At 42.3% G+C, this 21,850-nt stretch overlaps 1 protein-coding gene across 3 annotated transcripts in view; it reads left to right on the top strand.

Annotated features, from left to right (window-relative positions):
- Positions 1 to 389: 389 nt before the first annotated feature.
- The window catches only part of slc25a21 (solute carrier family 25 member 21), a 145,819-nt gene continuing 124,358 nt past the window's right edge, over positions 390 to 21,850 (top strand). Inside the window, exons 1-2 of one of the 3 annotated variants that reach the window (XM_041848150.2) lie at positions 390 to 504; positions 838 to 925. In XM_041848150.2, the coding sequence (XP_041704084.1) occupies positions 856 to 925 (70 nt within the window). In that variant the 5' untranslated portion in view covers positions 390 to 504; positions 838 to 855. The other 2 variants (XM_041848148.1, XM_041848149.2) reach the window with 2 other exon arrangements.

Genomic DNA, 21,850 nt, shown 5'->3' with positions numbered 1-21,850 from the left:
CATAGCATTATTTTTTGCATAACCTATAATTTAAACTTGAGTTCATATGTTGTATGAGTTTTTCTTGTAGGCTACGCTGTTGCATCATGCTCCACTACCGTATAAATCTTACCATCGTCAAAGTTAAAATTAAACTGACGGAGCCTAGTAGGGCTGCACCATAGAGAATGATAAAGGTCGTTAGTGGCCAAAAGGCTATTTTAGCATTGGCAGCGCCATTTAGGGCTTCCATTTTAACGTACCCAACTGGGTGGGACTTCCAACTTCATTGGCTGATCAGGAGGGATCAGCCAATCGTGAAGTGGAAAATTTATTACTTTAAAATGCCAACGCTGGCACAGACGCTACGTCGGCACAGTTACAAAGGAGTCCTCTATCTATCTCTATGGGCTACACAACTCGGAAAGCCATAATTTTGCTTTTGCGCTGGTCAACATTGCGCTCGATGCGAAATTGACAAGTGGCGTAATACGTCCAAAGTGAGTTTCTATTGGATAAATTCAGGTAGGTCCCTCCCCATTTCGTTCCGTATACTTCCGTTTAAGACACGTTTTGCAACAGAATCGGTGTAATGAATAAGCCCTAGCTGTCATTTCTTATGCACGGACAGGTAAACCCGAAGTTTGAATAGCCTCTACAATTCCAGTTGCAGTAGCCCGTGTTTGGGGCATTCTCGACACTTTGGTCACTCGTTGAATAGGCCCCAAAAATACACTAGGTTATAGTTACTCATTTTATTTCACCACGTTGAAATGAACTAACTGTAGATATTGTATCGCGTTTATCTGGAAGGTATTTCACAGTGAACTCATGTTGATGTTATATGTGCTTTTGCAGGCTGACTAGCGAAATAAGATGACGTCTCCTAAAAAGCAAGGTTTATTACGGGAGGCATCTCACCAGATCATTGCCGGTGGATCAGCAGGTAAGACTAATTTTAGGTTAGTAACACTTTTCGTATATCAAATATTGTCTAAAATCGGTTGGACGATTCAAATTAATAAGCGACTGCGCTTGTTTAAGATAATCTTCCAACATGCCTACTGTAGAATGTCAGTTTTCGTGGAAATATTGCTTTCGATAATGTCTATCTGAAAAGTTGTTTTTACTGCAGACATAATTCAAGAAGTGATAGAATTGTTGTGATGAACTCAAACTGTTCTGTACCGGATGGCCTCCTTTTTTATAAGTCTTCTGAGAACATTCCTGTCCGCATTGGGTTCCGCGTTCCAGATTTCTTTCCACATACTGTAGGGTGCTGCTGGTTGGTTTATGAAAATGTGTGCTTGCAAGTCCCTCTCCCGTCAATGCCTCTAGAATTAAATCAAACCATCACTGCGAGAGACCCCCTGTGCTTTAAAGGAAAGGTTAACCCATTTTGAATGTTATTGTTTTTGTGCATCTCTGAGTGATGTATCCATAGCCGCGGGAAATAGGGGGGTGCTGAGGGTTCACCCCCCAAAAAAATCTGAATACAACAAACACACAGATATATATATGTCCATGGCACTGCTCTTGTTTTCCTCAGCATTTTTTGTTCATGACTCTAAGCAGATTTGAAAATATCTAATTTTGTTTTAATTCATTCAAAATCAATGTTTTATAAATATATATATATTTATTTGTAAGAAAAATATATTTGTTCACTAAAGTAGTACACTGGGCCTTTAATAGTCCTGTATTAGCGGACCTATATGGGAGTCTGCAGCGCAGATACGATACGCGTTCACATTGTCATGCTGCGTCACGCGGTTGCTATGCTAATCGTCACGCAATCCCTTCCCAAAGTCAGTGTATATGTCAAGAAACGTGCCTATTTTCCTCGAAAGCACGTAATGTCACAATTCCACAGCTATACAATATTACAGTTGAAAAGTTAATCTCACATCTCAGAAAATATTTGTAATGTTGTACTTCTTGTTGACAATTCGTGCTAATGTTTTTTTTTTTAGCAAGCGCCCAATAGTCTCCCATTCACTCCTTGAAGGAGAGCGCTCCTTGTATGTTTCCCATCTGCCGTTGCGAATGTCAGACTCCATTCTGTGAGCCACATCGATCTGCAGGTTGAACATGGTGAGATTGTAGACTCCTAAATTGATAGTGCAGTTTGTTTAGGCGATTTTACAGCTAACTAGCTACGTTATATGCTGATATTGTTTTTGGTATTATTGTGTGTAGCTACGCTTGCTTGCTTGTTAGCTAGCCCATAAAGATAGCATTGCATTGTGGATTTTGTAGACGACTTGCGCTGCAAAAGTTTTCCACAACGATTCTCCATGTTGCTACCAACCTTACTATAACGCCAAAATGAAACACTTGTTCACAAAAAACATTGTTCTCACATATTAGTGTTATTTAGAACTGTAAGTTAAAGGAATTAGTGGTTTTGGGTGGATTTTTCCTTTAATTGTAGTGTAGCATTTTTGGATGAAATAATAGGATTTCATTATTGATTCAAATAGATGCAAAATAGCCTCCCGAGTGGCGCAGTGGTCTAAGGCACTGCACAGCAGTGCTAGCTGTGCCACTAGAGATCCTGGTTCGAATCCAGGCTCTGTCGTAGCCGGCTGCGACCGGGAGACCCATGGGGTGGCGCACAATTGGCCCAGGGTAGGGGAGGGAATGGCCGGCAGGGATGTAGCTCAGTTGGTAGAGCATGGCGTTTGCAACGCCAGGGTTGTGGGTTCCATTCCCACGGGGGGCCAGTATGAAAAATAAAAAAGAATGTATGCACTAACTGTAAGTCGCTCTGGATAAGAGTGTCTGCTAAATGACTTAAATGTAAATAATCATTACACTCTAATCTACATGTTGTAGCCTATCTTCTCTGTGTGTAGCCTATGTTCTAGGAACAGAGTTGGCACCACAGGTTCCAAAGAGGTGTGGCAAAATTCATACTTGTCTTTTCTGGGGCCTATAATTATAGATAGCTTGCTTCCTTTTCAATCTGTGCTATGACTGTAGGGTTGGGAGTTTTCTTGTCGGGTCATGTGAATTGGAAACACTCCTGGCCTAAGGTGGATGAAACCCTTTCAAACTACCACAAACCTTGTTAGTATTCATTCTGAATTGGATATCAAATGAGCCAGAAACAACAACTTCAATGGACAACATACTCTGTAGTTTAGTGAACTACTATAGCAGGGCTGAGTGTTATGCAGAGAATGGTTACAATGTACACTACCAGTCAACATTTTGGACACACCTACACATTCAATGGTTTATCTTTATTTTTACATTGTAGAATAATAGTGAAGACATCAAAACTATGAAATAACACATGGAATCATGTGCTGCTGCTTGAAAGTGACCAGATTGAAAAGTACTGGTGCTGTTTCGCCAAACATTTTACGGCGGCTCTGTATAGGCTTATTGCTGAAGTTTTTTGGGGGTTTTGTGGAGACAATTTATGTGTGATTTCATGTGCCACCTGATGCAGTTGTCCTCCTAGATTTTGTTTTGCCATTGCTGGGTCTCAAGGAATAAGTTACAGCCAGTTCAGGCAAAACAAGGGATTATGTTCTGATAGGGGCTAAAGAACGAAGCACCCGGCCTGAACTCTCCAGTTGGCTGGACGCCCAGAGGCCACTGACCTTGAACAGACCATCACACACACACACACACACACACACACACACACACACACACACACACACACACACACACACACCTGAAGCCAAAGGTGAGATAAATACAGTGCATTCAGAAAGTATTCAGATCCCTTGACTTTTTCCACATTTTGTTACATTACAGCCTTATTCTAAAATGGATTAAATATTTTAAAAAATCCTCATCAATCTACACACAATACCCCATAATGACAAAGTGAAAACAGGTTTTTAGAAATCTTTGCCAATTTATTAAATATAAAAAACAGAAATACCTCATTTACATAAGTATTCAGACCCTTTGCAATGCGACTCAAAATTGAGCTCAGGTGCATCCTGTTTCCATTGATCATCCTTGATGTTTCTACAACTTGATTGGAGTCCACCTGTGGTAAATTCAATTGATTGGACATGATTTGGAAAGGCACACACCTGTCTATATAAGGTCCCACAGTTGACAGTGCATGTCAGAGCAAAAACCAAGCCATGAGGTCGAAGGAATTGTCTGTAGCGCTCCGAGACAGGATTGTGTCGAAGCACAGATATATTTTATCTGTGGAAGGGTACCAAAAAATGTCTACAGCATTGAAGGTCCCCAAGAACACAGTGGCCGCCATCATTCTTAAATGGAAGAAGTTTGGAACCACCAAGACTCTTCCTAGAGCTGGCCGCCAGGCCAAACTGAGCAATCAGGGGGGAGAAGGGCCTTGGTCAGGGAGGTGACCAAGAACCCGATGGTCACTCTGACAGAGCTCCAGAGTTCCTCTGTGGAGAACCTTCCAGAAGGACAACCATCTCTGCAGCACTCCACCTATCAGGCCTTCATGGTAGAGTGGCCAGATGGAAGCCACTCCTCAGTAAAAGGCACATGACCGCCCGCTTGAAGTTTGCAAAAAGGCTCCTTAAGGACAGACTATGAGAAACAACATTCTCAAGTCTGATGAAACCAAAATTGAACTCTTTGGCCTGAATGCCAAGTGTCACGTCTGGAGGAAACCTGGCACCATCCCTACGGTGAAGCGTGGTGGTGGTGGCAGCATCATGCTGTAGGGATGTCTTTCAGTGGCAGGGACTGGGAGACTAGTCAGGATCGGGGGAAAGTAGCAAAGTACAGAGTGACCCTTAATGAAAACCTGCTCCAGAGTGCTGAGGACCTCAGACTGGGGTGAAGGTTCACCTTCCAACAGGACAACGACCCTAAGCACACAGCCAAGACAATGCAGGAGTGGCTTCGGGACAAGTTTCTGAATGTCCTTGAGTGGCCCAGCCAGACCCCAGACTTGAACCCGATCCAACATCTTTGGAGAGACCTGAAAATAGCTGTGCAGCGACGCTCCCCATCCAACCTGACAGAGCTTGAGAGGATCTGCAGAGAAGAATGGGGGTAAATCCACAAATACAGGTGTGCCAAGCTTATAGCGTCATACCCAATAACAATTGAGGCTGTAATCGCTGCCAAAGGTGCTTCAACAAAGTACTGAGTAAAGGGTCTTATGTAAATGTTATATTTCAGTTTTGAATTTGTTATACATTTCTAAAACACCGTTTTTGCTTTGTCATTATGGGGTATTGTGTGTAGATTGAGTGGGAAAAAAACAACTTAATCAATTTTAGAATAAGGATGTAACGTAACAAAATGTGGAAAAAGTCAAGGGGTCTGAATATTTCCCGAATGCACTGTAATTGGTCCTGGCCTGTTCTCCTTTCTCCAGGAGCTGGAGTCTTGCAACTATCTTCAATTAAGCTAGAGGACTTAGAGAGCCAGGATCTGGGTTCTAGGAGGCTGCACTTCTGCACCTTGAGTAGAATCAATGACTGCAGTGTTTCCCCTCCTCACCTTCCTTAGGCCTGTGTGTGCATGTTTGCGTGTGTGTGTGACCACGATGTGTGTGTATGCGCCTGCCTCCTGGGGGTATCGTTAGTGTCCTTACTTCCCTGTTAACGAGGTTGGAGCAGAGACCGGTGTTAATTTATGTGCGACCCGGCCCGGTCACAGTGTGTGTGTGTGTGTGTGTAAGTAGTGTATACTATAAATTGAGTAAATCTGCTTTGGCTTCGGTGCTCTTTACGATCTGCATGTGTGTGGACATTGGTACTGTTGGCTCTCTGTTCAGTCTGGACACGCTTTGGTTATTTTGACCTTCTGGAGGCTGAGGTCAACAGTCAGACAGAGCTCAGCCTCTCTTTGGTTTGTATAATAACTGAGTAATGTGTTTTTAGTTTCTCCATTCATTGATTCACTGTATCATTAAGGCTGTGACTATGGGTAACAATTAATTGCCATGCTTGTCATAATTTTCATTTTTGCTGTAAATGTTTTGAGCTTACTGGTATAATATATCATAATACATCTTTGAAAATTAGCTACCACATAGGTCAACCTAATGAATACAAAACAGCTTTGGTGACACCCCGAATGGTTTTGACAGCTTGGAACTTTAGGAAATGACGCTTCCCCTCTCGACAGTGCCGTACTGCTCGTATAATGATTACTGTCCTCGTTGCGAAATTACGAACTTTACCCTCTTCATGTAAAAATGAAAAACCGCTATTGGGTGAACAAACTATAGGCATATCTACTTGAAGATGAAGTTGAAGATGAAAATATATGTATTGGAATTAAATAAAATTGTTCACGGTTATTGTCCATAATTGTCAATTATTGGATTATTGTGCCAGCCCTATGTATCATGTGCAATTTTGATTCCTCAATAGTGGATGAATAATAATAATAATAATTGCAATAAGGGCAGCGTCCAGTTATGTATGAATGTGTCAATGTCCTCTACGTGTTTGTGTACTAGGCTGACTGGTTTCAATGTGTATGATGTGAATGTGATTGCTTTATTCTTGTACGGTGACGGCAAAAAAAAAATATCCATCCTTGGATGGACAATAAAGTTATATTCTATTATATCAATGGAATTTGAGATAATCAACACTGTTCAACGATGAAGATTGATGTTATACACTACCAGTCAAAAGTTTGGACACACGTACTCATTCAAGGGTTTTCCTTTATTTTAACTATTATTTTTACATTGTAGAATAATGGTGAAGACATCAAATCTATGAAATAACACATATGGAATCATGTAGTAACCAAAAAAGTGTTAAACAAATCAAAATATATTTTATATTTGAGATTCTTCAAATAGCCACCCTTTGCCTTGATGACAGCTTTGCACACTCTTGGCATTCTCTTAACCATCTTCATGAGGTAGTCACCTGGAATGCATTTCAATTAGCAGGTGTGTCTTCTTAAAAGTTAATTTGTGGAATTTCTTTCCTCCTTAATGCGTTTGAGCCAATCAGTGTTGTGACAAGGTAGGGGCGGTATACAGAAGATAGCCCTATTTGGTAAAAGACCAAGTCCATATTATGGCAAGAATGGCTCAAATAAGCAAAGAGAAATGACAGTCCATCATTACTTTTAAGACATGAAGGTCAGTCAATACGGAACATTTCAAGAACTTTGAAAGTTTCTTCAAGTGTAGTTGCAAAAACCATCAAGCGCTATGATGAAACTGGCTCTCATGAGGACCGCCAAAGGAATGGAAGACCCAGAGTTACCTCTGCTGCAGAGGATAAGTTCATTAGAGTTACCAGCTTCAGAAATTGCAGCCCAAATAAATGCTTCACAGAGTTGAAGTCACAGACACATCTCAACATCAACTGTTCAGAGGAGACTGTGTGAATCAGGCCTTCATGGTTGAATTGCTGCAAAGAAACCACTACTAAAGGACACCAATAATAAGAAGAGACCTGCTTGGGCCAAGAAACACGAGCAATTGAGATTAGACCAGTGGAAATGTGTCCTTTTGGTCTGGAGTCCAAATTTGAGATTTTTGGTTCAAACCGCTGTGTCTTTGTGAGATGCGGTGTGGGTGAACGGATGATCTCCGCATGTGTAGTTCCCACCATGAAGCATGGAGGAGGAGGTGTTATGGTGTGGGGGTGCTTTGCTGGTGACCCTGTCTGTGATTTATTTAGAATTCAAGGCACACTTAACCAACATGGCTACCACAGCATTCTGCAGCGATATGCCATCCCATCTGGTTTGGGCTTAGTGGGACTATCATTTGTTTTTCAACAGGACAATGACCCAACACACCTCCAGGCTGTGTAAGGGCTATTTTACCAAGAAGGAGAGCGATGGAGTGGTGTATCAGATGACCTGGCCTCCACAATCCCCCTACCTCAACCCAATTTGAGATGGTTTGGGATGAGTCGGACGGCAGAGTGAAGGAAAAGCAGCCAGCAAGTGCTCAGCATATGTGAGAACTCCTTCAAGACTGTTGGAAAAGCATTCCAGGTGAAGCTGACTGAGAGAATGCCAAGAGTGTGCAAAGCTGTCATCAAGGCAAATGGTGGCTATTTGAAGAATCTCAAATGTTAAATATATTTTGATTTGTTTAACACTTTTTTGGTTACTACATGATTCCATATTTGTTATTTCATAGGTTTGATGTCTTCACTATTATTCTACAATGTATAAAATAGTAAAAATTAAGAAAAACCCTTGAATGAGTAGGTGTGTCCAAACTTTTGACTGGTACTGTATGTTGAAATCATATTTCTTTAGAAGTGGGTGATGTAGTAGTTTTTCAATGTGAGGCATGCAGTGCATTTCACCCATAGATGGACTTAAAGGTAGATTCAGCAAGATGACGTACATGCACAAAGTAAACATTAGTAGTGGGTCAATTTCCTGGTTGCTTGCCTCATGAGAGAGTGAACACACATTTTAATGGAAAACAAGGTGTGTTAATAAAAGTAGTTAATAAAAGCAGTTTAGTCATCCTCTAAAGAGTGTTGAAATGAGAGGCTAAACTTCTCTGCTGTAGCTACCATGTTGTTGCAGTGAAGGGAACCTCTGCACATGTGCAGATACATGTGACTGTGTGAGAGCGAAGTCTTGCATCGCGCTTGTCGCAATCTCTGTAGTGCTGTTTGTGGCAACAGCATTTCACTGATTCTACCTTTTTAATTAGAAGTGGCATGGTTTCAATTCAGTCTTTTCACCACAATGTGGCAGCAATAACCTACTCTTTCACCTTTCAACAGGAGGATACAGTACAACTTTCAGTTGATTCTTAAAACCTGAGTTTGGCTTGCAAATGAACACTAAGTGGATGTCTGTAGCAGCTATGTATTTGTGTAAATGTCCAGGATCATTTCATGCTTATCCTCACTGCAAAATTACATTGACTTTTGTCTGATGTGAAGTGTTGCAAATGTAATATGTGAGAAATACTGATAATATTATATATCAAATATTGATGTTTTAAGAGAAGTAGATATGTTGCCCCCAAGGTGCCCCCAGAAGTGAGTGCTTTACCTGTGAATAACTACTCATATTTCGGAAAAAATGGTCAGCTGCTATTTGTGTTATTCTAGGATTGATTATTTCCTTTTCCTTCCCACTTGACAATGTAACTTCGTAACATTTGCAGTTTTCGTTAGCGGCTGGGTAAACCAATCCTTCCTTAACAAATGGAGTGTGTCGATACTAGACAGACACCCTAAGTATGATTTAGATACACTCCCCGACGACATCTGTGTAGTAGACTGTCAGAATCTTGTTTAAAACATACTCCAACTCTCTTAATTTTAATGGGTTTTAAACTGGGAACCTAACATGAGGCGGCATCGAACAAATAAATCCCACTTAGCTTAAATAAAGAAGATGAAGAAAAGAAAAAGAGTTAATAAAATAAATAGAACCAAACAAAGTGAGTAGTGGAACTCCATGAGGATCATTCAACTGACATAGAGAGAGTCCATTACAAATGAGCGTTCCTTTTCCTTCCAGTTCCAGATGAGACCAGGTTTGCGATTGGATTGCCTGCCACAATCAGAGCTGAATTACTGTAGGCCTAATATTTATTTCCAGAAAAAATTGTACATGTTTTAGCGGGCGCTTTGATTGAACTCCCGGCAGACATGCTGTAGACAGATGTTTAGATGACCTCATGTTTGAAGTAATGTTGATTTTGGATGGGGTGCTCCTTCGCCGTTTTCTCTAAATCACCCCCCTCCGACCCCCCAGTCCTTTTCGCGTGACTGTGTGTCTCATACAGCGAGGGCAGGGAGAGGTGCATCCTTCAGAACATACATACATACATACATACATACACACGGTCGGGCGGTGTTCCGGCTCAGGGAGGAAGATAATATATTTATTATGTTCCTATTTATTTGACAGACAGATGTCAGTGGGGGTGTGGATGGCTGGGTGAAAATGACGCATGACAGTGTTGAAGGATGGATACTGGTGGTGTGAGATATTCTATCTGTCTTTTCCTCTCTCTGTGTGCGCGTGCGGTCGTCTGTTGCTGACACACTGTGTGTGTGTGTGTGTTTTTTACTGAGGCGTATGACATACCATCAACATAGTTCTGAAAGACTTGTCTAATAAACACCCTCTAGATAATTAGCTGTCCAGACTCCAAAGCGACATTCTTCGTAACAGACTGTTGTAGAATAAGTCTTTCTCAATAAGACATTAAGTTTGGATAGATGGGATTTCATTAAGAGATTTAACTTATTATTCTGATGTTGTTCCTTTATGAAGCAGCCATTCCATTGTATGTTACTCTGTTGACTTCGGAAACATCCCAAATGGCACCCTATTCCCTATGTAGTGCACCATGGGGCTCTGCTCAAAAGTAGTGCACTACATAGGGAATAGGGTGTCATTTGGAATAGATCCTCCGTCTCCGTGTGTAGCCTAATTTGATAGAAACTCCCTCATTTAGATTCTAGAATGGGGGGGAATGTAAATTAAACATAACCAAACATTCAAAAAATAAACAAAAAAATATTTATTGTCCTAGTCCCCCTAATTACCGTAGTCAGGAAATGTGAAGGATCATAACGTCAGTAGAAATCAGTTGACTGCAACCAGGCATGAAGTGTAATGGGAACAAATGTAGCATGGAACCATGGACCCTGTGCTTCCCAAAATAGATCTGATACGTCCTAGTGGTTTTAAGGCATCAGCATGCTTTAGTTCGGCTAGCCGACCCGAACGAGTGTGCTCGCATGCTCCCTTAAAAGACCTTCGCTTGAATAAAAGAAAGCGGCAATAGTACTGTTTTGTCAATTTTGAGACGCCGTAGCCAGTATACTCTTCCTCAAAATATTCAAAATTAATCTAAAATAACTCAAGAAATCTGTCATTCATTTAGAAGATTTTACCAAAGAAATCTTAGTCGCGCAATTTTACATCTAAGATGTTTGGTGCAGTATTTTTCTATGAAAACATTTGCATGAAAACGAGTCGTATCTCGTTGAATGACAACAAAGACTTTATTGAAGAATCCCTAATGTTGACCAATCACCGTCGAAGGGGTGTAGACTTCGGGTCCGAACTTCGGCTTGCCTCCAGACAAAATGGCCTGAACAACTGAACAAAAATATGAACGCAACATGCAACAATTTCAAAGATATTACTGAGTTACAGTTCATACACTGAACAAAAATATAATGCAACATGTAAAATGTTGGTCTCATGAGCTGAAATAGAAGATCCCAGAAATTGTTCATACGCACAAAAAGCTTATTTCGCTCCGATTTTGTGCACAAATTGCTTTACATCCCTGTTAGTGAGCATTTCTCCTTAGCCAAGATAATCCATCCACCTGACAGGTGTTGCATATCAAGAAGCGGATTAAACAGCATGATCATTACACAGGTGCACCTTGTGCTGGGGACAATAAAAGGCCACTCTAAAATGTGCAGTTTTGTCACACAACACAATGCCACAGATGTCAAGTTGTGAGGGAGCGTGCAATTGGAATGCTGACTGCAGGAATGTCCACCAGAGCTGTTGCCAGATAATTTAATGTTCATTTCTCTACCAAAAAGACGCCTCCAACGTTGTTTTAGAGAATTTGGCAGTACGTCCAACCAGCCTCAAAACCGCAGACCACGTGTAACCACGCCACCCCGGGACCTCCACATCCGGCTTCTTCACCTGAGAGATCGTCTGAGACCAGCCACCCGGACAGCTGATGAAACTGTGGGTTTGCACAAGTGGAGAATTTCTGCAAAAACTGTCAGAAACCGTCTCAGGGAAGCTCATCTGCGTGCTCGTCGTCCTCACCAGAGTCGTAACCGACTTCAGTGGGCAAATGCTCACCTTCGATGACCACTGAAACATTTTTACATTTTTAGTCATTTAGCAGACGCTCTTATCCAGAGCGACTTACAGGAGCAATTAGGGTTAAGTGCCTTGCTCAAGGGCACATCGACAGATTTTTCACCTAGTCGGCTCGGGGATTAGAACCATCGACCTTTCGGTTACTGGCACAACGCTCTTACCCACTAAGCTACCTGCCGCCATTATCTGGAACGCTGGAGAAGTGTGCTCTTCACGGATGAATCCCTAGTTTCAACTGTACCGGGCAGATGGCAGACAGTGTATGGCGTCGTGTGAAAGAGCGATTTGCTGATGTCAACGTTGTGAACAGAGTGCCCCATGTTGGCGGTGGGGTTATGGTATGGGCAGGCATAAGTGATGGACAACGAACACAATTGCATTTTTTCAATGGCAATTTGAATGCACAGAGATACCGTGAAGAGATCCTAAGACTCATTTTTGTGCCATTCATCCGCTGCCATCAGCATGATAATGCACGGCCCCATTTGCCTCATGCAGTGCAACACATCTCCTTCGCATAGAGGCTGTTGATTGTGGTCTGTGGAATGTTGTCCCACTCCTCTTCAACGGCTGTGCAAAGTTGCTGGATATTGCAGGGAACTGGAACACGCTGTCGTACCAGAGCATCCCAAACATGCTCAATGGGTGACATGTTTGGTCATTTTCAGCTTCCAGCAATTGTGTAGAGATCCTTGCGACATGGGGCCGTGCATTATGAGGTGGTGGCGGTACAGAATGGCCCTCAGGATCATCAAGGTATCTCTGCGTTCAAATTGCCATCGATAAAATGCAATTGAGTTCGTTGTCCTTCGCTTATGCCTGCCCATACCATAACCCCACCGCCAACATGGGGCACTCTGTTCATAACGTTGACATCAGTAAACTGCTCTCCCACACGACGCCATACACTCTCTGCCATCTGCCCGGCACAATTGAAACCGGGATTCATTCGTGAAGAGCTGACTTCTCCAGCATGCCAGTGGCCATTGAAGGGGAGCATTTGCCCACTGAAGTCGGTTACGACGCCGAACTGCAGTCAAGTCAAGACCCTGGTGAGGACAACGAGCACGCAGATGAGCTTCCCTGAAACGGTTTCTGACAGTTTATACAGAAATTATTTGGTTGTGCAAACCCACAGTTTCATCAGCTGTCCAGGTGGCTGGTCTCAGACGATCCCGCAGGTGAAGAAGCTGGATGTGGAGGTCCTGGGGTGGCGTGGTTACACGTGGTCTGCGGTTGTGAGGCCGGTTGGACATGCTGCCAAATTCTCTAAAACGACTCGGTTTATGATAGAGAAATGAACATTAAATTATCTGGCAACAGCTCTGGTGGACATTTCTGCAGTCAGCAGGAACTTGAGACATCTGTGGCGTTGTGTTGTGTGAAGAAACTGCACATTTTAGAATGGCCTTTTATTATCCCCAGCACAAGGTGCACCTGATCATGCTGTTTAATCTGCTTCTTGATATGCCACACCTGTCAGGTGGATGGATTATCTTGGCTAAGGAGAAATGCTCAGTAACAGGGATCTAAACCGATTTGTGCACAAAATTTGAGAGACATTTCGGGGATCTTTTATTTCAGCTCATAAAACATGGGACCAACGCTTTTTGCATTTATAGTTTTGTTCAGTATATATATTTTTCTAGGTAGTTAACGTTAGCTAGCGCTAGTCGACTGTACCTGTGCTAAAGCTCCGGTATTTCTCTTTCTATAGGTTGGCCTCAATCTTATTTTTAAATGGTGAGCCAACATGTTTTCAGCACTTTTATTTACATTAACAATCAAAACAAATGTTCTCAAGGCTCTCTCTTGTCCCTTTTGTCACTCTCAATATGTTTGGAACATCAAATCACAATACAATCGCAGTTTGCAATCGCAATACACATCGAATCGTGATAAATCATGATCCATATAGAATGGCAATTCATATCGTATCGTGATAATATCGTATCGGGAGGTCCCTGGCAATTCCCAGCCCTTTGCAGTAAATTGGTTGTCAATTTCTGTCTCAAAGGAGATAATGTGACATTCGACATACTTTTGTATATACAGTGCCTTCGGAAAGTGTTCAGACCCCTTGACTTTTTCCACATTTTGTTACGTTAATGCCTTATTCTAAAATTAGATTTGTTTTACTTTTTTTCTCATCAATCTGCACATAATACCTCATAATGACAAAGCAAAAACAGGTTTTTAGAAATGTTTGCTAATTTATAAAAAATTAAAAAAATAGATCACATTTACATAAGTATTCAGACCCTTTACTCATTACTTTGTTGAAGCAGCGATTACAGCATCGAGTCTTCTTGGGTATGATGCTACAAGCTTGGCACACCTGTATTTGGGGAGTTTCTACCATTCTTCTCTGCAGATCCTCTCAAGCTCTGTCAGGTTGGATGGGGAGCGTTGCTGCACAGCGATCTTCAGGTCTCTCTAGAGATGTTGGATCGGGTTCAAGTCCGGGCTCTGGCTGGCCAACTCAAGGACATTCAGAGACTTGTCCCAAAGCCACTCCTGTGTTGTCTTGGCTGTGTGCTTAGGGTCGTTGTCCTGTTGGAAGGTGTACCTTCACCCCAGTCTGAGGTCCTGAGCACTGTGGAGCAGGTATTTATCAAGGATCTCTCTGTACTTTGCTCCGGTCATCTTTGCCTCGATCCTGACTAGTCTTCCAGTCCCTGCCGCTGAAAAACATCCCCACAGCATGATGCTGCCACCACCATGCTTCACTGTAGGGATGGTGCCCGGTTTCCTCCAGACGTGACGCTTTGCATTCAGGCCAAAGAGTTCAATCTTGGTTTCATCAGATCAGAGAATTTTGTTTCTCATGGTCTGAGAGTCTTTAGGTGCCTTTTGGCAAACTCCAAGCGGGCTGTCATGTGCCTTTTACTGAGGAGTGGCTTCTGTCTGGCCACTATCACAAAAGCCTGATTGGTGGAGTGCTGCAGAGATGGTTGTCCTTCTGGAAGGTTCTCCCATCACCACAGAGGAACTCTGGAGCTCTGTCAGAGTGACCATCGGGTTCTTGGTCACCTCCCTTACCAAGGCCCTTCTCCCCCAATTGCTCAGTTTGGCCGGGCGGCAAGCTCTAGGAAGAGTCTTGGTGGTTCCAAACTTATTCCATTTAAGAATGATTATGGCCACTGTGTTCTTGGGGACCTTCAATGCTACAGTAATGTTTTGGTACCCTTCCCCAGATCTGTGCCTAGACACAATCCTCTCTCGGAGCTCTATGGAAAATTCCTTCGACCTCATGGCTTGGTTTTTGCTCTGACATGCACTGTCAACTGTGGGACCTTATATAGACAGGTGTGTGGCTTTCCATATCATGTCCATTCAATTGAATTTACAATCAAGTTGTAGAAACATTTCAAAGATGATCAATGGAAACAGAATGCAACTGAGCTCAATTTTGAGTCTCATAGCAAAGGGTCTGAATACTTATGTAAATAAGGTATTTCTGTTTTTAATAAATGTGCAAATATTTATAAAATCCTGTTTTCGCTTTGTCATTATGGGGTAGTGTGTGTAGATTGCTGAAAAATTAATATTTAATCCATTTTAGAATAAGGCTGTAACGTAACAAAGTGGGAAAAGTCAAGGGCTCTGAATACTTTCCAGGGGTGTTTGTGGCCACCCTTTCAAATTAGTGGATTCGGCTAGTTCATCCGTACCTGTTGCTGACAGGTGTATAAAATCGAGCACACAGCCATGCAATCTCCATAGACAAACATTGGCAGTAGAATGGCCTTAATGAAGAGCTCAGTGACTTTCAACGTGGGACCGTCATAGGATGCCTCCTTTCCAACAAGTCAGTTCGTCAAATTTCTGCCCGGTCAACTGTAAGTGCTGTTATTGTGAAGTGGAAACGTCTAGGAGCAACAACGGTTCAGCCGTGAAGTGGTAGGCCACACAAGCTCACAGAACGGGACCGCAGAGTGCTGAAGAGCATAAAAATTGTCTGTCCTCGGTTGCAACACTCACCGAGTTCCAAACTGCCTCTGGAAGCAACGGCAGCACAATAACTGTTCGTCGGGAGCTTCATGAAATCAGTTTCCATGGCCGCGCAGTCACACAGAAGCCTAAGATCACCATGCACAATGCCAAGAGTCGGCTGGAGTGGTGTAAAGCTCGCCGCCATTGGACTCTGGAGCAGTGGAAATGCTTTCTCTGGAGTGATGAATCACGCTTCACCATCTGGCAGTCCGACGGACGAATCTGGGTTTGGCGGATGCCAGGAGAACGCTACCTGCCCGACTGCATAGTGCCAACTGTAAAGTTTGGTGGAGGAGGAATAATGGTCTGGGGCTGTTTTTCATGGTTCGGGCTAGGCCCCTTAGTTCCAGTGAAAGGAAATCTTAACTCTACATCATACAATTACATTCTAGACGATTCTGTGCTTCCAACTTTGTGGCAACAGTTTGGGGAAGGCCCTTTCCTGTTTCAGCATGACAATGTCCCCGTGCACAAAGCGAGGTCCATACAGAAATGGTTTGTCGAGATCGGTTTGGAAGAACTTGACTGGCCTACACAGAGCCCTGACTTCAACCCCATTGAACACCTTTGGGATGAATTGGAACGCCGACTGTGAGCCAGGCCTAATCGCCAACATCAGTGCTCAACCTCACTAATGTTCTTGTGGCTGAATGGAAGCAAGTCCCCGCAGCAATGTTCCAACATCTAGTGGAAAGCCTTCCAGAACAGTGGACGTTGTTATAGCAGCAAAGGGGGGACCAACTCCATATTAATTCCCATGATTTTGGGATGAGATGTTTGACGATCAGGTGTCCACATACTTTTGGTCATGTATTTTATCTTATGTCAGCATAAATGAGGACTGTAGGCTACCTCTTAATCAGCAGTTTTTGTGTGTATGAGGAGAGAGTGGTTAGGTGGTCTAGCGCAGTGGTCTAAGGCACTGCATCGCAGTGCTAGCTGTGCCACTAAAGATCCTGGTTCGAATCCAGGCTCTGTCGTAGACGGCTGTGACCGGGAGACCCATGGGGCGGCGCACAATTGGCCCAGCGTCGTCCAGGGTAGGGAAGGGAATGGCCAGCAGGGATGTAGCTCAGTTGGTAGAGCATGGCGTTTGCAACGCCAGGGTTGTGGGTTCGATTCCCACGGGGGGCCAGTATGAAAAATAAAAAAAATTATGTATGCACTCACTAACTGTAAGTCGCTCTGGATAAGAGCGTCTGCTAAATGACGTAAATGTGAAGATGTAGTCTGTGCTGTAATATACGAGCTGCTGACGTTATCTTAATAACGTGATTTATGGAACTACCTCACTGACTGGGTGGGGGACCACAGGATATAGTGTGTAGGAGGAAACTTCTTTATTGTGATGCTGAATAGTTCAAGATAGCATTAAGCACACACCCATTCCCACTCATACAGCCATAGAAACACACACACACACACACACAAGCCATCCATCATGCATATTAGGTTGCTGTGAGCAGTAAGGATAATTGCAGTGTTATGTTAGGAGCAGAATCTGCAGGATAATTATGTTTGTTTGACATGGGAGGCTGTCCCTGGACTATCGCTAGTCTAATTTACCACGGTACAATTAAAACAACGAGGGCACTGCATCCAGTCATGGTGGCTGTAGCTTGCGTTGACAATGTTTTGTATGGGGTAATATTGTGATGATGCTTTTATGTTCTCTCTGACATATAGTACTGGGTTGTTGTGTCTGTCGGGAAGTAGAGGTGAAGTTCTCATTAATTGATAAGTGAATAATCTTTGTGGCTGGGTCAGCATGGCGTTACATCCTCCTCCTCACCCATGCTCAGCAAATGCACTACTTACTATACCATACATCACAGTAGCTCTGCATTCAATGACAGAAACCAAATCTTTTTGGGGAATAATATATTCCATTCAGAAGAAATTGCACCTGAAATGTACATGTGAAAAGAGGACAGATGTAAAGAAAACAGTGAGACCATCTCAGTGAATTCCTCTGTAATAGAAATGTGAAGGCATACATAATACAGCATATGGTAACTAGAAGGAAATCGGTTAAACAAGCTATGCTTAATTGAGCACTTAGTCTAAGTAGTCAAGGGGCAACGCTAGAGTGACCCTGGAAGAAAGTGTGTGTGTGTTCCCACCTCTGTGTGTGTGTGTTTGTAAGTGTAGTATGCCCCTGTGTGTATACGACTACGGCTGTGTGTGTGCACGTTGTGTCTCTGGTATATGTTCTTGTGTATGAAAAGCTCTACAGTGCATTCGGAAAGTATTCAGACCCCTTGAATTTTTCCACATTTTGTTACGTTACAGACTTGTTCTAAAATGGATTTAAATAAAATGTTTTCCTCATCAATCTACACACACTACCCCATAATGACAAAGCAAAAACAGGCTTTTATACATTTTTCACATTTAGAAAAAAAAAGAAACAGAAATACCTTATTTACGTAAGTATTAAGACCCTTTGCTATGAGACTCGAAATTCAGCTCAGGTGCATCCTGTTTCCATTGATCATCCTTGAGATGTTTCTACAACTTGATTGGAGTCCACCTGTGGTAAATTCAATTGATTGGACATGATTTGGAAAGGCACACACCTGCCTATATAAGGTCCAACAGTTGACAATGCATGTCAGAGCAAAAACCAAGTCATGAGGTCGAAGGAATTGTCCATAGAGCTCCGAGACCGGATTGTGTCGAGGCGCAGATCTGGGGAAGGGTACCAAAAGATTTCTGCAACATTGAAGGTCCCCAAGAACACAGAGGCTTCCATCATTCTTAAATGGAAGAAGTTTGGAACCACCAAGACTCTTCCTAGAGCTGGCCGCCAGGCCAAACTGAGCAATCAGGGGGGAGAAGGGCCTTGGTCAGGGAGGTGACCAAGAACCCGATGGTCACTCTGACAGAGCTCCAGAGTTCCTCTGTGGAGACGGGAGAACCTTCCAGAAGGACAACCATCTCTGCAGCACTCCACCAATCAGGCTTTTATGGTAGAGTGGCCAGACGGAAGCCACTCCTCAGTAAAAGGCACATGACAATCCGCTTGGAGTTTGCCAAAAGGCACCTAAAGGACTCTCACACCATGAGAAACAACATTCTCTGGTCTGATGAAACTGAGATTGAATTCTTTGGCCTGAATGCCAAGCGTCATGTCTGGAGGAAACCTGTCACCGTCCCTACGGTGAAGCGTGGTGGCAGCAGCAGCATGTGGTGGGGATGTTTTTCAGCTGCAGGGACTGGAAGTCTAGTCAGAATCAATGGAAAGATGAGAGACTTGAAAATAGCTGTACAGCGACGCTCCCCATCCAACCTGACAGAGCTTGAGAGGATCTGCAGAGAAGAATGGTAAAAACTCCCCAAATACAGGTGTGCAAAGCTTGTAGCATCATACCCAAGAAGACTTGAGGCTGTAATCTCTGCCAAAGGTGGTTCAACAAAGTACTGAGGAAAGGGTCTGAATACTTTACTTATACTTATACTTATATTTCAGTTTAGCTATTTTTAATAAATTTGCAAAAAATTCTAAAACCTGTTTTTGCTTTCATTATAGAGTATTGTGTGTAGATTAATGAGGAAAAAAAACAATTCAATTAATTTTAAAATAAGGCTGTAACGGAAAAAAATGTGGAGAAAGTCAATGGGTCTGAATACTTTCCGAATGCACTGTATATTTTAGAAAGACCACTCCTGTCCTGTGTCCAGGCAGAGTTAGCCCAGTCTTTGTTTCTGAAACCACTAATTTAAGTTACAGTGGAAAAGAGGTACTATATAGGCTCTCCGAGAAGAGTGGTGTTGGCAGCACTGCACCGTGATCATCACCATCCGGATGGCTCTGTTCCAGCTGGGTTTCATTTTAATAAAGCAGAACCCTCCACTTCAGATGCTTTTCTATAACAAGATCTGAATCCTTGTTCCCCATCCCCTCTGCTCTGTCCTGCCATTGCCATAGCCTGCAAACCAGACTCAATGCCTTGGAAGTGAGTTATAATTTGACATTGAACTTGCTGAACTGTAGGATCTGTTCTACTCTACTAGAGACCACTACGTAAGGGATAATCAACGAGGAGCTATGCGTTCTATGGAAAATAATGCACAACGTGGAAGGTGTGTTCCCCGAGTTGATTCTCCTGCTGTAATTTAACACATTTGCCGCGGGAAATGTCGTCATGCTGGTTGAAATGTGTTCAACATCCACTGAAGGAAGCAGCAACATGTGAAGGTGATAGGAGTATGTGAATTTGGGTGTCAAATGAAAAGCTAAGAGTCTATATTTTGTAGAAATTAAGGCATATATACAATTTTCAACCATTTTCCATCCTAAACATGAGGAATAAGCAAAGGTTTGATTTCCTTGTCAAACAGATGGAAAAGGGGTCTTTGACAACATCTACCAGAAAGATTATTGAAAGGGATTAGAAATACATCAAAAAACAATAACGTTGAGGTAAAGACCCCTGCCAACTAATATCAACACTTTTATATTTAGTTTTGGAGAAATTATTTGTCTTCTGTAACTTAAAGAAACAGTGCCTTGTAATTCAGTTTCCAAAAACCCACATCTTTTAAGATATTTTCTAATTTCTTTCCCTCATGAGGAGGGAGGATAATGGAAGTTCAGAAGTAACAAGTAAAGGCAGATCTACCGATTTTAGTTTTATAGAGTTTTTACTGATATTAAATTATTAAGTGACTTAAAACTCGTAATTCTGTTATCAAATCGGGATTACAATTACTGCAATTGAGTCGGCTACATTGGAAAATCATAGCAGTCACAAACCACAATTGGGTCAAATGCTACTGTCCTCCTTTTCACTGGCATACTGTTATGTTCAGCTCATAACTGTTTATTTCTCTTTCTGTCATCTGATGGTCAAAGCAAGCCTGTGAAAACAGTCTGGACAACCCCTCCCTCTCCCTCTCTGCCGGTCTCTCTCTCTCCTCTCTCCAGTAAATGTCACTTCTCCCGGCTCTTACTGACACCTACCAGTTTTCCAGTTACTGTAACAAGCATCGTCACCCACAGAGTAACGACTGACACCAGGCATCCATGGATGTTGAAAAGTAGTTGTTCCCTGGCCTGAACATATCTGAACCGATCACAGACATCTATGTTTCACAAGTTTGGACAGTTCAGTAGAGAACAGTACAGAACAGTAAAGACAAGTATAGTACAGTAGAGTTCTGTACAGTAGAGCACACTAGAGTAGAGTACAGTTTAATGTACTGAACTGTACTCTATTCTATTCTACTCTACTTTACTGTGCTGTACTGCACTGTGCCTTACTGTGATTTCCAAAATTGTGAAACATAGACGTCTATGATTATTTCAGATTTGGTCTGCTCCAGAATGTGGAATGTACAATAATAGCCAGTGTGTAGAATAATACCCAAATATGCAAAATAAGGATATTGCATATTTCTACATTTGTGAACCTATTCAGGATACATCACCATGAAGAGAATGATATTCATATCCATAATTCTGCATTTCTGTATAGTACAGATCAGGGACCCATGATGTCATTACGTTAACGGATGTAAATCTACGGTAGTTCAATAACCAAAATAAATGTCTTCAAATTCAAGTTATTATGTCACAGCTGACGCCCCATTCTTTCTGCAGACATCTTTGAATCTTAATTCGTAGCAGATATTTAAGAGTTTTTGGAAAACGTGGTCGCATAAAAACTGAGGGAGATTTTACCTTAATTCTGTTACCAAACTTTGCATCTGCACAGTTTTTCCAGTAAATGTGTTTTTGTGAAATTGTCTGTGTAAATTGTTCAAAGTAGTCCTTGTGCATAGACTTGTATGGTTTGTTAAACTTTGAAATCAATGTTTTTTGTTTGGCATACATTTTAAAGTGAAAAATCTGAGTCAACGTGTAATTCCGTTATCGTGGAATTGCCCCTTGGTAACCAAGCAGACTTGCTAGGTGAGTTAACCAAACCATCAGTTTTCAAAAGCAGCTCAAACATAGAACATGTAGGCTAAGAATGAACTTCATAGCCATTGAATTATTCCGTGCATTATAGGGAAATAATGCACTCTCTAGAATGCCCTTCAAGCCAATCAGAAACAGGTATTCAACAATGCT

Source organism: Coregonus clupeaformis, chromosome 25 (genome assembly GCF_020615455.1).
Source record: "Coregonus clupeaformis isolate EN_2021a chromosome 25, ASM2061545v1, whole genome shotgun sequence".
NCBI classification, from domain to species: Eukaryota; Metazoa; Chordata; class Actinopteri; order Salmoniformes; family Salmonidae; genus Coregonus; species Coregonus clupeaformis.
The sequence above is the reverse complement of the archived record's forward strand: the minus strand, read 5'-3'. Positions and strand labels throughout refer to the sequence as shown.